Source organism: Haliotis rufescens, unplaced genomic scaffold (genome assembly GCF_023055435.1).
Source record: "Haliotis rufescens isolate VD_foot unplaced genomic scaffold, xgHalRufe1.0.p SCAF_1, whole genome shotgun sequence".
NCBI classification, from domain to species: domain Eukaryota; kingdom Metazoa; phylum Mollusca; class Gastropoda; order Lepetellida; family Haliotidae; genus Haliotis; species Haliotis rufescens.
The window spans coordinates 93071778-93090098 of record NW_025963779.1 but is presented as its reverse complement, the minus strand read 5'-3'; the positions used below and the strand labels follow the sequence as shown (position 1 = coordinate 93090098).

The 18321-nt window shown below is 43.3% G+C and overlaps 1 protein-coding gene across 2 annotated transcripts in view; it reads left to right on the top strand.

Moving 5' to 3' along the window:
• Positions 1 to 18321, top strand: part of LOC124122515 (dual oxidase 2-like) — a 66946-nt gene that overhangs the window by 26912 nt on the left and 21713 nt on the right. For both annotated transcript variants that reach the window (XM_048403732.1, XM_048403734.1), the window contains 9 exons: positions 1463 to 1562; positions 1812 to 1911; positions 3565 to 3658; positions 4436 to 4602; positions 4970 to 5145; positions 7319 to 7434; positions 8133 to 8288; positions 8426 to 8527; positions 8753 to 8958. In XM_048403732.1, coding sequence (XP_048259689.1) covers positions 1463 to 1562; positions 1812 to 1911; positions 3565 to 3658; positions 4436 to 4602; positions 4970 to 5145; positions 7319 to 7434; positions 8133 to 8288; positions 8426 to 8527; positions 8753 to 8958 — 1217 coding nt within the window. The remainder of the gene's footprint in view (positions 1 to 1462; positions 1563 to 1811; positions 1912 to 3564; positions 3659 to 4435; positions 4603 to 4969; positions 5146 to 7318; positions 7435 to 8132; positions 8289 to 8425; positions 8528 to 8752; positions 8959 to 18321) is intronic.

Sequence of the window (18321 nt, the reverse complement as noted above, 5' to 3'; positions counted from 1 at the left end):
ACATGCATCTCCCCCAGGATGCATCTACCCGGATAATCTTTGTACAACTATATATATACTCTACCCACACATGTATTTCCCCCAGGGTGCCTCTACCCAGATGATCTTTGTACAACTATATATACTCTACCCACACATGTATCTCCCCCAGGGTGCCTCTACCCAGATGATCTTTGTACAACTATATATATACTCTACCCACACATGTATCTCCCCCAGGCTGCCTCTACCCAGATGATCTTTGTACAACTATATATATACTCTACCCACACATGCATCTCCCCCAGGGTGCCTCTACCCAGATGATCTTTGTACAACTATATATATACTCTACCCACACATGCATCTCCCCCAGGGTGCCTCTACCCAGATGATCTTTGTACAACTATATATACTCTATCCACACATGCATCTCCCCCAGGGTGCATCTACCCAGATGATCTTTGTACAACTATATATATACTCTACCCACACATGTATCTCCCCCAGGCTGCCTCTACCCAGATAATCTTTGTACAACTATATATACTCTACCCACACATGCATCTCCCCCAGGGTGCATCTACCCAGATGATCTTTGTATAACTATATGCATCTCCCCAAGGGTGCATCTACCCAGATGATCTTTGTACAACTATATAAACTCTACCTACACATGTATCTCCCCCATGGTGCCTCTACCCAGATGATCTTTGTACAACTATATATACTCTACCCACACATGCATCTCCCCCAGGGTGCATCTACCCAGATGATCTTTGTATAACTATATGCATCTCCCCAAGGGTGCATCTACCCAGATGATCTTTGTACAACTATATAAACTCTACCCACACATGCATCTCCCCCAGGGTGCCTCTACCCAGATGATCTTTGTATAACTATATGCATCTCCCCCAGGGTGCCTTTACCCAGATGATCTTTGTACAACTATATATACTCTATCCCCACATGCATCTCCCCCAGGGTGCATCTACCCAGATGATCTTTGTACAACTATATGTACTCTACCCACACATGCATCTCCCCCAGGGTGCATCTACCCAGATGATCTTTGTATAACTATATGCATCTCCCCAAGGGTGCATCTACCCAGATGATCTTTGTACAACTATATAAACTCTACCTACACATGTATCTCCCCCAGGGTGCCTCTACCCAGATGATCTTTGTACAACTATATAAACTCTACCCACACATGCATCTCTCCCAGGGTGCATCTACCCAGATGATCTTTGTACAACTATATATACTCTACCCACACATGCATCTCCCCCAGGGTGCATCTACCAAGATAATCTTTGTACAACTATATATACTCTACCCACACATGTATCTCCCCCAGGGTGCCTCTACCCAGATGATCTTTGTACAACTATATATATACTCTACCCACACATGCATCTCCCCCAGGGTGCATCTACCAAGATAATCTTTGTACAACTATATGCATCTCCCCCAGGGTACAACCCAAGGGTACATCCAGGTGTGACGCAGGAGTTTGCTATGGCAGCCATGAAGTACGGCCACACCCTCGTCCCCGCCGGCGTCTGGACAATCAGGTAAACGGTATTTATACCATCAGGTCTCAGTCAATGCACTAATGCTAATGTCTGAAAATCACCCAGTGCAGAAAGGTTATTCATATTTGTTTCACAACCAGCCCGACTATTTGATGTCAACGTGTTGATTTATGTAGAGTGATGTCAACGTGTTTGTTTATGTAGAGTGATGTCAACGTGTTGGTTTATGTTGAGTGATGTCAACGTGTTGGTTTATGTAGAGTGACGTTCACCTGCGATATGTTCCAGTGACACCTGCACCGAGACAGTGACGTCCGACCAGGGTTCGCAGGGCGAAACCAGGCCCGTCCAAGCCATCAGGCTATGTAACACATACTGGGACTCTCAGGTACATTGCATAACACAAACTGGGACTCTCATGTACATTGTATAGCACATACTGGGACCCTGAGGTACATTGTATAACACATACTGGGACTCTCATGTACATTGTATAACACATACTGGGACTCTCATGTACATTGTATAACACATACTGGGACTCTCAGGCACATTGTATAACACAAACTGGGACTCTCAGGTACATTGTATAACACATACTGGGACTCTCATGTACATTGCATAAAACATACTGGGACTCTCATGTACATTGTATAACACATACTCGGACTCTCATGTATATTGTATAACACATACTTGCACTCTCAGGTACATTGTATAACACATACTGGGACTCTCGGGTACATTGTATAACACATACTGGGACTCTCATGTACATTGTATAACACATACTGGGACTCTCATGTACATTGCATAAAACATACTGGGACTCTCAGGTACATTGTATAACACATACTGGGACTCTCATGTACATTGTATAACACATACTGGGACTCTCATGGACATTGTGTAACACATACTGGGACTCTCATGTACATTGTATAACACATACTCGGACTCTCATGTACATTGTGTAACACATACTGGGACTCTCAGGTACATTGTATAACACATACTGGGACTCTCAGGTACACGATATAACACATCCTTTCAGACGTTCATAGATGGTGTGACATCCTTTCAGCAGTACACACATTTTTACCCTTTCGTAGAGGGAATAAAACACACTTGCACCCTAACGTACAAGCATAACATATACGTTTACCCATACGAACAAGTATAACACATACATTAACCCATACGTACAAGTATAACACATACATTTACCCATACGTACAAGTATAACACATACATTTACCCATACGTACAAGTATAACACATACATTAACCCATACGTACATGGCGTAGCCCATGCTTGGCCTTTCAGGGCCTGGGATTCACATACATATGGGACCGCCTCACCTTCACCTCACATACATATGGGACCACCTCACCTTCACCTCACATACATATGGGACCGCCTCACCTTCACCTCACATACATATGGGACCGCCTCACCTTCACCTCACATACATATGGGACCGCCTCACCTTCACCTCACATACATATGGGACCGCCTCACCTTCACCTCACATACATATGGGACCACCTCACCTTCACCTCACATACATATGGGACCGCCTCACCTTCACCTCACATACATATGGGACCACCTCACCTTCACCTCACATACATATGGGACCGCCTCACCTTCACCTCACATACATATGGGACCGCCTCACCTTCACCTCACATACATATGGGACCACCTCACCTTCACCTCACATACATATGGGACCGCCTCACCTTCACCTCACATACATATGGGACCGCCTCACCTTCACCTCACATACATATGGGACCGCCTCACCTTCACCTCACATACATATGCTTTCGTATTAATTTTACTGCGTGTGACCTTGAACTTCAACCATTAAATAAGCCGCCTCAGATGTATTTAAAGTAGTCAGACTATGGCGAATGTGTTCATCAGCATAAGTCCATATGTCTACAGAGCAGTCATAAACGTTTTAAGTCAATCTCACGATGAAGACACAAGACACTGATCACGTGAAGCTCAGCTGATCATATCTTATTCCAGGATCTGGTTCAACAAAACATCGACAGCATTGTCCGGGGGATGGCGCTGACACAAGCCAAGGCCGACAACCCGACATATGTGCCCGACTTAAGAGGTAACTCACTTTTATTGGAGTATATATAACTCCTGCTGCAGACGAATTGAATCTCTTGTTTTATGTTTTGTTTGTTGTTTAACGCTGCAGTCAGCAATATTCCAGCTATATGACTGCGGTCTGTAAATAATCGAGTCTCGACCAGACAATCCAGTGATTTATATCAGGAGCATCGATCGACACAATTGGGATCCGATGACATGCAGCAACCAAGTCAGCGACCCTGACCACCCGAACCCGTTAGTCACATCTTATGACCAACATAGTCGCCTTTTACGGCAAGCGTGGGTTGCTGAAGACCTATTCTACCCCGGATCTTCACGGGTCTGTTAATATGGGATCTGTAGTGTTGCCTTTTACGGCAAGCATGGGTTGCTGAAGAGATATTCTACCCCGGATATTCACGGGTATCTTTTTGTAAATGATGTCCTATTCTATATATAGCTATAACCTATTCGGAGCAGTATCGTCACACGCATTCTCTTTGTTCTGTCTGTTGTGATTTGCTCTGTGTGGTATTTGTAAGTGAGGCGAAATGGGGATTTAACTTCCAAGTATATTGAACTTGTAAAGCGTGCATGCATATATATGTGTGGCTGATTGTAGTACTCCGGAATTATGTCGAGCGCCAGGCAGTGTAAAAACAACTTGACACCTTTTGGTATGACGGGGCCAGGGAAACGAGCAACCTACCATCCGCTGTCTGGGCAGACGCTCTATCCACTGCACCACGGGTAGTATACGTTAGTACATTGTGATCGTGTATACATGTTTCAGAGTATCTGTACGGGCCGTATGAGTTTTCGCGGCAAGATCTAGCAGCACTTGATATTCAAAGGTCACGTGATCATGGACTTGCCAGCTACAATTCAGTCCGTCAAGCTCTCAATATGTCGTCTGCGACCACCTGGGGTGATGTCACAAACGACACAAGACTCCAAGACGTAAGTAGAAACGCATAGGAGCGGCACTGGTTTTAGCCATAACAACGATGCGTTCTCATTTCACCCCTACATTAACTGAAATATATCGAAACTAGGTGAGGTGAAATGGGGTTTAACGTCGCGAAAGTTTATTGCACTTATATAACACCACTCTGACTCCGCGCCGACCAGTCCTTGTTTTAATCCTTTAAAGCCAAGCGCCAGGAAGGGTAACAAGTACCATCTTTAAACATCTTTTTTTTACGTCTGTACCACTAGACCACGGAGGCGGTTACACTGAGACTAAGTCGTAGCAGTTGGGTTATCTGCACTACATCTGCAACTGTGCGTTATATCAGTATCTGCGTTTTGCTTCTACTATGAACAGAGTCTGCGAGCTGTGTACGGCAATACGTCCTTCTCTGATGACCTTGACCTTATCACTGGCGGGCTGTTGGAGACAAGGGGAAGTGGACCGGGAAAACTATTCTCCGTCATCATACAGGACCAGTTCCAGCGCATCATTGACGGAGACCGGTTCTGGTACGAAAACACTCGGAATGGGTACGTTGTCATGTGTGAAGTCAGATTACTGCCATGTTGATATGACGTCACGCTTTACGTCGGTTAACGCCATGTTGATATGACGTGTCACGCTTGACGTCAGTTAACGCCATGTTGATATGACGTGTCACGCTTGACGTCAGTTAACGCCATGTTGATATGACGTGTCACACTTGACGTCAGTTAACGCCATGTTGATATGACGTGTCACGCTTGACGTCAGTTAACGCCATGTTGATATGACGTGTCACACTTGACGTCAGTTAACGCCATGTTGATATGACGTGTCACGCTTGACGTCAGTTGACGCCATGTTGATATGACGTGTCACGCTTGACGTCGGTTAACGCCATGTTGATATGACGTGTCACACTTGACGTCAGTTAACGCCATGTTGAAATAACGTGTCACACTTGATGTTGAAAAAAAGCGCCCTTGGAAACCAGCTGACATGAGGTCAGATCGCGAGAACACAAGATTTGGAGGAGATCACAAATTTTCAGCTCATATTAGGGACGTTAAACATGTGTCTTTGTTGGAGAACGCTCAAACCAAATCATTATATGTATAAGTTCTCTATAAATCGGAATTACCATTGCGTACCAGGCTTATCAGTCAGAGCTTTTAATCAGCCAGTTGCCGATAAATAAATTGCGCGTATATAGTGTGTATATTGTTATATATTGTGTATATATTGTGTGTATATTGTGTGTATGTTGTGTGTATATTGTGTGTTTGTTGTATGTTTATTGTGTGTTTGTTGTATATTGTGTGTATATTGTGTGTATGTTGTGTGTATGTTGTGTGTATGTTGTATGTATATTGTGTGTATGTTGTGTGTATGTTGTGTGTATGTTGTATGTATATTGTGTGTATGTTGTGTGTATATTGTGTGTTTGTTGTATATTGTGTGTATGTTGTATGTATATTGTGTGTATGTTTTGTGTATGTTGTGTGTATGTTGTGTGTATATTGTGTGTATATTGTGTGTATGTTGTATGTATATTGTGTGTATGTTGTGTGTATGGTGTGTGTATGTTGTATGTATGTTGTTTATATGTTGTGTGTATGTTGTGTGTATGTTGTATGTATATTGTGTGTATGTTGTGTGTATGTTGTGTGTATATTGTGTGTATGTTGTATGTATATTGTGTGTATGTTGTGTGTATATTGTGTGTATGTTGTATGTATATTGTGTGTATGTTGTGTGTATGTTGTGTGTATGTTGTGTGTATATTGTGTGTATGTGGTGTGTATATTGTGTGTTTGTTGTATATTGTGTGTATGTTGTATGTATATTGTGTGTATGTTTTGTGTATGTTGTGTGTATATTGTGTGTATGTTGTATGTATATTGTGTGTATGTTGTGTGTATGGTGTGTGTATGTTGTATGTATGTTGTTTATATGTTGTGTGTATGTTGTGTGTATATTGTGTGTTTGGTGTATATTGTGTGTATATTGTGTGTATCTTGTGTGTATATTGTGTGTATGTTGTGTGTATGTTTTGTGTATGTTGTGTGTATATTGTGTGTATGTTGTATGTATATTGTGTGTATGTTGTGTGTATGTTGTGTGTATGTTGTGTGTATGTTGTGCGTATATTGTGTGTTTGTTGTTTATTGTGTGTATGTTGTGTGTTTGTTGTGTGTATAATGTGTGTATGTTGTATGTATATTGTGTGTATGTTGTATGTATATTGTGTGTATGTTGTGTGTATGTTGTGTGTATATTGTGTGTATGTTGTATGTATGTTATGTGTATGTTGTATGTATGTTGTGTGTATGTTGTATGTATGTTGTGTGTATGTTGTATGTATATTGTGTGTATGTTGTATGTATGTTGTGTGTATGTTGTATGTATGTTGTGTGTATATTGTGTGTTTGTTGTAGGTATGTTGTGTGTATGTTGTATGTATGTTGTGTGTATATTGTGTGTTTGTTGTTTGTATATTGTGTGTATATTGTGTGTATGTTGTGTGTATATTGTGTGTATGTTGTTTGTATATTGTGTGTATATTGTGTGTATGTTGTGTGTATATTGTGTGTATGTTGTTTGTATATTGTGCGTATGTTGTGCGTATATTGTGTGTATATTGTGTGTTTGTTGTATATTGTGTGCATATAGTGTGTCTATACATATACTGTCAGATATAAAGAGTGACGTTTGTTGCAGACTGTTTACGCAAGATGAAATACGGCAGATTAACAGTGTGACGTTCCGGCAAATCTTACTGAACGTTACTAACATCCAACCAAATAATTTGCCTGGTGACTTATTCAGCTGTCGAGGTGAGTGACATCAGTTAGTCACATTGATGCACAGGTCATTGATACACAGCAGATGAATGAGAGAGGATATTACCCTATGTCTGTTTGTTGTTTAACACCGCACTCATAGCGATATACCAGCACTCATAGCGATATACCAGCACTCAAAGCGATATACCAGCACTCATAGCGATATACCAACACTCATAGCGATATACCAGCACTCATAGCGATATACCAGCACTCATAGCGATATACCAGCACTCATAGCGATATACCAGCACTCATAGCGATATACCAGCACTCATAGCGATATACCAGCTATAGGATGGCGGTCTGTACTTCACAGAGTCTGAACCAGACAATCCAGTGATTGACACCATGTGCATCGATCTGGGCAATTGGGATACGATGACATGCGTCAACCACGTCAGCGAGCCTGATCACCAGGTCCCCTTAGTCGCCTCTTACGACAAACATAGTCGCCTTTTACGCCATGGAGAGGTTGCTGAAGACCTATTCTCTACCCGAATCTGCACGGGTCCTATGAGTGGTAGATACATCAGTCCATCACATCGATGCACAGGAGATACAAGTATGCCACATCGCCTAAGTATATCTCCATTGTATATTCCAATGTTTCGTCATGAAACAGAATATTGAGGTAACTGTAAGATTTTGCAATGCTATTTGTATACATACCCCCTCGTGCGTTTCAGGCAATGCCACTTGTAACTGTCGCCCCCCTCCAAACGTTGACGGCAACAACAGCACGATGTTCGGCGTCTGTAGCAAGCTCCAGACTTACGACTTCTTCAGTGGCAGCGAGGCGTCCTTCGCGCTCTCAATCCTAGCAACAGGTCTAACCATTCCAGGTAGTAATATTATTTCCCTCACTCCCAGCCCTGGGTCACTATACCAGGTATCCACCTCTCTCTGTGTTCATGTGATGCAGATTTTGATGAAAAGGATTCAATAAGAGTGTCTGGGTATCTGTACGTGTTGCTTGTAGGGTCTATCGGCATGCTGCTGATGCTGGTGTGGTTGCGGAAGAGGAGGGAGGCCCGGAGGAACATGTCAAGACCGAGGAAGACCGACAAGACCAAGTTTGCAGGTGACATTCATTCATTCATTCATTCATTCACTCCATCATTGAGTCAGTGAGTGAGTCAGTGAGTGAGTCGTGAGTCACCAGTGAGTGAGTGAGCTAGTCAGTGAGTGAGTGAGTGAGTCATGAGTCACCAGTGAGTCAGTGAGTTAGTCAGTGAGTCAGTGGGGAACTTAGTTATACACCAGCATAATGATGCCCTGCTTCAATGTCGCATTTGTACGCCTGCAGCATGTGAGTGGTTGGGGCCAGAATCCGGAAAAAGAAATGTCACCGTGGAGTTCAACAATCAACGGAAGAAGATAAAAGTAACGGACATGCGCGGCAAAGATCTTCGATTCATTGACCTGCGCAACACAGAAAAGGCGACGCTTAGATTATCTTACGACAAGCGCCTGGATCTGCTCTCTCTCCGTGTCCCTGGGGAGGTGGACCTAGTGAGTATATGCAGATTGTGAACCTTCTCGTCACTATGTACATGAAGGCAAGACCACTATATATATACTAGTATGTATACGACCCAGGATGACAAGGCCACTATATATGTATACGACCCAGGATGACAAGGCCACTATATATGTATACGAGCTAGGATTACAAGGCCACTATATATATACTAGTATGTATACGACCCAGGATGACAAGGCCACTATATATGTATACGACCCAGGATGACAAGGCCACTATATATGTATACGACCCAGGATGACAAGGCCACTATATATGTATACGAGCTAGGATTACAAGGCCACTATATATATACTAGTATGTATACGACCCAGGATGACAAGGCCACTATATATGTATACAAGCTAGGATTACAAGGCCACTATATATATACTAGTATGTATACGACCCAGGATGACAAGGCCACTATATATGTATACGAGCTAGGATTACAAGGCCACTATATATATACTAGTATGTATACGACCCAGGATGGCAAGGCCACTATATATGTATACGAGCTAGGATTACAAGGCCACTATATATATACTAGTATGTATACGACCCAGGATGGCAAGGCCACTATATATGTATACGAGCTAGGATTACAAGGCCACTATATATATACTAGTATGTATACGACCCAGGATGACAAGGCCACTATATATGTATACAAGCTAGGATTACAATGCCACTATATATATACTAGTATGTATACGACCCAGGATGGCAAGGCCACTATATATGTATACGAGCTAGGATTACAAGGCCACTATATATGTATACGACCCAGGATGACAAGGCCACTATATATGTATACGAGCCAGGATGACAAGGCCACTATATATGTATACGAGCTAGGATTACAAGGCCACTATATATATACTAGTATGTATACGACCCAGGATGACAAGGCCACTATATATGTATACGAGCTAGGATTACAAGGCCACTATATATATACTAGTATGTATACGACCCAGGATGGCAAGGCCACTATATATGTATACGAGCTAGGATTACAAGGCCACTATATATATACTAGTATGTATACGACCCAGGATGGCAAGGCCACTATATATGTATACGAGCTAGGATTACAAGGCCACTATATATATACTTGTATGTATACGACCCAGGATGGCAAGGCCACTATATATGTATACGAGCTAGGATGACAAGGCCACTATATATGTATACGAGCTAGGATTACAAGGCCACTATATATATATACGAGCTAGGATGACAAGGCCACTATATATATATACGAGCTAGGATGACAAGGCCACTATATATGTATACGAGCCAGGATGACAAGGCCACTAAATATATACTAGTATGTATACGACCCAGGATGACAAGGCCACTATATATGTATACGACCCAGGATGACAAGGCCACTATATATGTATACGAGCTAGGATTACAAGGCCACTATATATATACTAGTATGTATACGACCCAGGATGACAAGGCCACTATATATGTATACGAGCCAGGATGACAAGGCCACTAAATATATATTATTATGTATACGACCCAGGATGACAAGGCCACTATATATATACTAGTATGTATACGAGCTAGGATTACAAGGCCACTATATATGTATACGAGCCATGATGACCAGACCACTATATATGTTACGAGCCATGATGACTAGACCACTATATATGTGTACGAGACCTGATGATTCGACCACTATATATGTATACGAGACCTGATGGCTAGACCAGTATATATGTGTACGAGACCTGATGACTAGACCACTATATATGTGTACGAGACCTGATGACTAGAACACTATATATGTATACGACACCTGATGACTGTTTCATGTTAATCCTTGTCACTAGTGTGGTCTGAAAGTGTAGCGATGGTTCACATTATATGTTTTATTACATGTTGTTGTTTTGAATGTTTATTTAAATATCAGACATTAATTGCATTTCTTTATAACAAATGAAAACTGCCCCAGTCTAGCATGCTTTGTATAATACATCAAATTTACGTCACACTTGTGCTGTATAACATCAATAATCTAGCATAGATGACACCCTCGTAATTCCGTCCTTTGTCAGATCTTCTATGTCCGAGACACACTAGTTCTCCGGTGCTAGTAACTTTGTTGACACCAAGTGTAACAGAAGGGGTCAGTGTGATGGACGCGTTTACTTTCATTATTAATCTCAATCAGTCTTATAACTCCCTGATCATGTATCCGTCCAATCAGTCTTAAATCTCCCTGATCGTGTGTCCCTAAAATCATTCTTACATGTCCCCGATCGTGTGTCCCTCCAATCATTCTCACATTTCCCTAATCATGCATTCCACCAATTATTCTAACACCTCCCTGATCGCGTGTCCCTCAAATCAATCTCACATCTCCCTGATCGTACATTCCTCCAATCATTCTAACATCACCCTGATCGTGTATCCTTCCAATCATTCGCACATTTCCCTAATCATGCATTCCACCAATCATTCTAACATCTCCCTGATCGCGTGTCCCTCAAATCAATCTCACATTGCTGATCGTGTGTCCCTAAAATCATTCTTACATGTCCCCGATCGTGTGTCCCTCCAATCATTCTCACATTTCCCTAATCATGCATTCCACCAATCATTCTAACATCTCCCTGATCGCGTGTCCCTCAAATCAATCTCACATCTCCCTGATCGTACATCCCTCCAATCATTCTAACATCACCCTGATCGTGTATCCTTCCAATCATCCTTACATCTCCCTGATCGTACATCCCTCCAATCATTCTAACGTCTCCCTGATCGTGTATCACTCTAATGATTCTGATATCTCCCTGATCGTGTATCCCTCCAATCATTCTGATATCTCCCTGATCGTGTATCCCTCCAATCATTCTGATATCTCCCTCATCGTGTATCCCTCCAATCATTCTGAATGTCCCTGATCGTTTTTCCCTCAAATCATTCTGAATATCCCTGATCGTGTATCCCTCCAATCATTCTTACGTCTCCCTGATCGTGCATCACACCAATCATTCTTACATCTCCCTAGGTGTGTATCCCCCAGCCATTCTAACATCTCCTTGATAGTGCATCCGTCCAATCATTCTAACATCTCCCCGATCGTGCACCCGTCCAACCATTCTGATATCTCCCTGATCGTGTATCCCTCAAATTATTCTTACATCTCCCTGATCGTGTATTCCCCCAATCAATCAGATATCTCCCTGATTGTGTATCCCTCCAATCATTCTGATATCTCCCTGATCGTGTATCTCTCCAATCAGTCTTACATCTCCCTGATCGTGCCTCCCACCAATCATTCTAACATCTCCCTAGGTGTGTATCCCCCCAATCATTCTGATATCTCCCTGATCGTGTATCCCTCTAATGATTCTGATATCTCACTGATCGCGTATCCCTCCAATCATTCTGATATCTCCCTGATCGTGTATCCCTCGAATCTTTCTGAATGTCTCTGATCGTGTGTCCCTCCAATCATTCTGAATATCCCTGATCGTGTATCCCTCCAATCATTCTTACATCTCCCTGATCGTGTATCCCTCCAATCATTCTTACATCTCCCTGATCGTGCCTCCCACCAATCATTCTAATATCTCCCTAGGTGTGTATCCCGCCAATCATTCTTACATCTCCCTGATCGTGTATCCCTCTAATGATTCTGATATCTCACTGATGGTGTATCCCTCCAATCATTCTGATATCTCCCTGATCGTGTATCCCTCCAATCATTCTGATATCTCCCTGATCGTGTATCCCTCCAATCATTCTGATATCTCCCTGATCGTGTATCCCTCCAATCATTCTGAATGTCCCTGATTGTGTATCCCTCCAATCGTTCTGAATATCCCTGATCGTGCATCCCACCAATCATTCTTACATCACCCTAGGTGTGTATCCCCCAGCCATTCTAACATCTCCTTGATAGTGCATCCGTCCAATCATTCTAACATCTCCCCGATCGTGCACCCGTCCAACCATTCTGATATCTCCCTGATCGTGTATCCCTCAAATTATTCTTACATCTCCCTGATCGTGTATTCCCCCAATCAATCAGATATCTCCCTGATTGTGTATCCCTCCAATCATTCTGATATCTCCCTGATCGTGTATCTCTCCAATCAGTCTTACATCTCCCTGATCGTGCCTCCCACCAATCATTCTAACATCTCCCTAGGTGTGTATCCCCCCAATCATTCTGATATCTCCCTGATCGTGTATCCCTCTAATGATTCTGATATCTCACTGATCGCGTATCCCTCCAATCATTCTGATATCTCCCTGATCGTGTATCCCTCGAATCTTTCTGAATGTCTCTGATCGTGTGTCCCTCCAATCATTCTGAATATCCCTGATCGTGTATCCCTCCAATCATTCTTACATCTCCCTGATCGTGTATCCCTCCAATCATTCTTACATCTCCCTGATCGTGCCTCCCACCAATCATTCTAATATCTCCCTAGGTGTGTATCCCGCCAATCATTCTTACATCTCCCTGATCGTGTATCCCTCTAATGATTCTGATATCTCACTGATGGTGTATCCCTCGAATCATTCTGATATCTCCCTGATCGTGTATCCCTCCAATCATTCTGATATCTCCCTGATCGTGTATCCCTCCAATCATTCTGATATCTCCCTGATCGTGTATCCCTCCAATCATTCTGAATGTCCCTGATTGTGTATCACTCCAATCGTTCTGAATATCCCTGATCGTGCATCCCACCAATCATTCTTACATCACCCTAGGTGTGTATCCCCCAGCCATTCTAACATCTCCTTGATAGTGCATCCGTCCAATCATTCTAACATCTCCCCGATCGTGCACCCGTCCAACCATTCTGATATCTCCCTGATCGTGTATCCCTCAAATTATTCTTACATCTCCCTGATCGTGTATTCCCCCAATCAATCAGATATCTCCCTGATTGTGTATCCCTCCAATCATTCTGATATCTCCCTGATCGTGTATCTCTCCAATCAGTCTTACATCTCCCTGATCGTGCCTCCCACCAATCATTCTAACATCTCCCTAGGTGTGTATCCCCCCCAATCATTCTGATATCTCCCTGATCGTGTATCCCTCTAATGATTCTGATATCTCACTGATCGCGTATCCCTCCAATCATTCTGATATCTCCCTGATCGTGTATCCCTCGAATCTTTCTGAATGTCTCTGATCGTGTGTCCCTCCAATCATTCTGAATATCCCTGATCGTGTATCCCTCCAATCATTCTTACATCTCCCTGATCGTGTATCCCTCCAATCATTCTTACATCTCCCTGATCGTGCCTCCCACCAATCATTCTAATATCTCCCTAGGTGTGTATCCCGCCAATCATTCTTACATCTCCCTGATCGTGTATCCCTCTAATGATTCTGATATCTCACTGATGGTGTATCCCTCCAATCATTCTGATATCTCCCTGATCGTGTATCCCTCCAATCATTCTGATATCTCCCTGATCGTGTATCCCTCCAATCATTCTGATATCTCCCTCATCGTGTATCCCTCCAATCATTCTGAATGTCCCTGATCGTTTTTCCCTCCAATCATTCTGAATATCCCTGATCGTGTATCCCTCCAATCATTCTTACGTCTCCCTGATCGTGCATCACACCAATCATTCTTACATCTCCCTAGGTGTGTATCCCCCAGCCATTCTAACATCTCCTTGATAGTGCATCCGTCCAATCATTCTAACATCTCCCCGATCGTGCACCCGTCCAACCATTCTGATATCTCCCTGATCGTGTATCCCTCAAATTATTCTTACATCTCCCTGATCGTGTATCCCCCCAATCAATCTGATATCTCCCTGATCGTGTATCTCTCCAATCAGTCTTACATCTCCCTGATCGTGCATCCCACCAATCATTCTTACATCTCCCTAGGTGTGTATCCCCCCAATCATTCTTACATCTCCCTGATCGTGTATCCCTCTAATGATTCTGATATCTCACTGATCGCGTATCCCTCCAATCATTCTGATATCTCCCTGATCGTGTATCCCTTGAATCATTCTGAATGTCTCTGATCGTGTGTCCCTCCAATCATTCTGAATATCCCTGATCGTGTATCCCTCCAATCATTCTTACATCTCCCTGATCGTGTATCCCTCCAATCATTCTTACATCTCCCTGATCGTGCCTCCCACCAATCATTCTAACATCTCCCTAGGTGTGTATCCCGCCAATCATTCTTACATCTCCCTGATCGTGTATCCCTCTAATGATTCTGATATCTCACTGATGGTGTATCCCTCCAATCATTCTGATATCTCCCTGATCGTGTATCCCTCCAATCATTCTGATATCTCCCTGATCGTGTATCCCTCCAATCATTCTGATATCTCCCTGATCGTGTATCCCTCCAATCATTCTGAATGTCCCTGATTGTGTATCCCTCCAATCGTTCTGAATATCCCTGATCGTGCATCCCACCAATCATTCTTACATCACCCTAGGTGTGTATCCCCCAGCCATTCTAACATCTCCCTGATCGTGCATCCGTCCAATCATTCTAACATCTCTCTGATCGTGTATCCCCCCAATCATTCTAACATCTCCCTGATCGTGTATCCCTCCAATCATTCTAACATCTCCCTGATCGTGCATCCCACCAATCATTCTTAAATCTCCTTAGGTGTGTATCCCCCAGCCATTCTAACATCTCCCTGATCGTGCATCCGTCCAATCATTCTAACATCTCCCTGATCGTGTATCCCCCCAATCAATCTGATATCTCCCTGATTGTGTATCCCTCCAATCATTCTGATATCTCCCTGATCGTGTATCCCTCCAATCATTCTGATATCTCCCTGATCGTGTATCTCTCCAATCAGTCTTATATCTCCCTGATCGTGTATCCCACCAATCATTCTTACATCTCCCTAGGTGTGTATCCCCCCAATCATTCTAACATCTCCCTGATCGTGCATCCGTCCAATCATTCTTATATCTCCCTGATCGTACATCCGTCCAATCATTCTAACATCTCCCTGATCGTGTATCCCTCCAATCATTCTGATATCTCCCTGATCGTGTATCCCTCCAATCATTCTGATATCTCCCTGATCGTGTATCCCCCCAATCATTCTGATATCTCCCTGATCGTGTATCCCTCCAATCATTCGGAAATCTCCCTGATCGTGTATCCCCCCCAATGATTCTGATATCTCCCTGATCGTGTATCCCCCCAATCATTCTTACATCTCCCTGATCGTGTATCTCTCCAATCATTCTGATATCTCCCTAATCTTGTATCCCTCCAATCATTCTGATATCTCCCTGATCGTGTATCCCTCCAATCATTCTTACATGTCCCTGATCGTGTATCCCCCAAATCATTCTGATATCTCCCTAATCGTATTTCCCCCCTATCATTCTGATATCTCCCTGATAGTGTATCCCTCCAATCAATCTAACATTTCCCTGATCGTGTATCCCTCCAATCATTCTTACATCTCCCTAGATGTGTATCCCCCCAATCATTCTGATATCTCCCTGATAGTGTATCCCTCCAATCATTCTTACATCTTCCTGATCGTGTATTCATCCAATCATCCGTCCAATCATTCTTACATCTCCCTGATCGTGCATCCGTCCAATCATTCTTACATCTCCCTAGGTGTGTACCCCCCAATCATTCTGATGCCTCCCTGATCTTGCATCACTCCAATTTTTCTTACATCTCCCTTGATGTGTAGCCCCCAATCATTCTGGCATCTCCCTGGTCGTCTATCTCTCCAATCATTCTTATATCTCCCTGATGGTGTATACCCCAATCATCCTTACAGCACCCCGATCGTGTGTTCCTCCAATCATACTAATATCTCCCTGATCGTGAGTTCCTCCAATCATTCTTACATCTTCCTGATCGTGAGTTCCTCCAATCATTCTTACATCTCCCTGATCGTTCATCCCTCCAATCATTCTTACATCTCCCTGATCGTGCACCCCTCCAATCATTCTTACATCTCCCTGATCGTGTATACCCGAATCATCCTTACAGCACCCCGATCGTTTGTTCCTCCAATCATTCTGATATCTCCCTGATCGTGGATCCCTCCAATCGTTCTTACATCTCCCTGATCGTGTATACCCGAATCATCCTTACAGCACCCCGATCGTTTGTTCCTCCAATCATTCTTATATCTCCCTGATCGTGGATCCCTCCAATCATTCTTACATCTCCCTGATCGTGTATACCCGAATCATCCTTACAGCACCCCGATCGTTTGTTCCTCCAATCATTCCTATATCTCCCTGATCGTGGATCCCTCCAATCATTCTTACATCTTCCTTGTCGCGTGTTCCTCCAATCATTCTTACATCTCCCTGATCGTGCATCCCACCAATCATTCTTACATCTCCCTGATCGTTCATCCCTCCAATCATTCTTACATCTCCCTGATCGTGCACCCCTCCAATCATTCTTACATCTCCCTGATCGTGTATACCCGAATCATCCTTACAGCACCCCGATCGTTTGTTCCTCCAATCATTCTGATATCTCCCTGATCGTGGATCCCTCCAATCGTTCTTACATCTCCCTGATCGTGTATACCCGAATCATCCTTACAGCACCCCGATCGTTTGTTCCTCCAATCATTCTTATATCTCCCTGATCGTGGATCCCTCCAATCATTCTTACATCTCCCTGATCGTGTATACCCGAATGATCCCTACAGCAGCCCGATCGGTTGTTCCTCCAATCATTCCTATATCTCCCTGATCGTGGATCCCTCCAATCATTCTTACATCTTCCTTGTCGCGTGTTCCTCCAATCATTCTTACATCTCCCTGATCGTGCATCCCACCAAACATTCTTACATCTCCCTGATCGTGCACCCCTCCAATCATTCTTACATCTCCCTGATCGTGTATACCCGAATCATCCTTACAGCACCCCGATCGTTTGTTCCTCCAATCATTCTTATATCTCCCTGATCGTGGATCCCTCCAATCAATCTTACATCTCCCTGATCGTGTATACCCGAATCATCCTTACAGCACCCCGATCGTTTGTTCCTCCAATCATTCTTACATCTCCCTGATCGTGCATCCCACCAATCATTCTTACATCTCCCTGATCGTGCACCCCTCCAATCATTCTTACATCTCCCTGATCGTGTATACCCGAATCATCCTTACAGCACCCCGATCGTTTGTTCCTCCAATCATTCTTATATCTCCCTGATCGTGGATCCCTCCAATCATTCTTACATCTCCCTGATCGTGTATACCCGAATCATCCTTACAGCACCCCGATCGTTTGTTCCTCCAATCATTCTTATATCTCCCTGATCATGGATCCCTCCAATCATTCTTACATCTCCCTGAT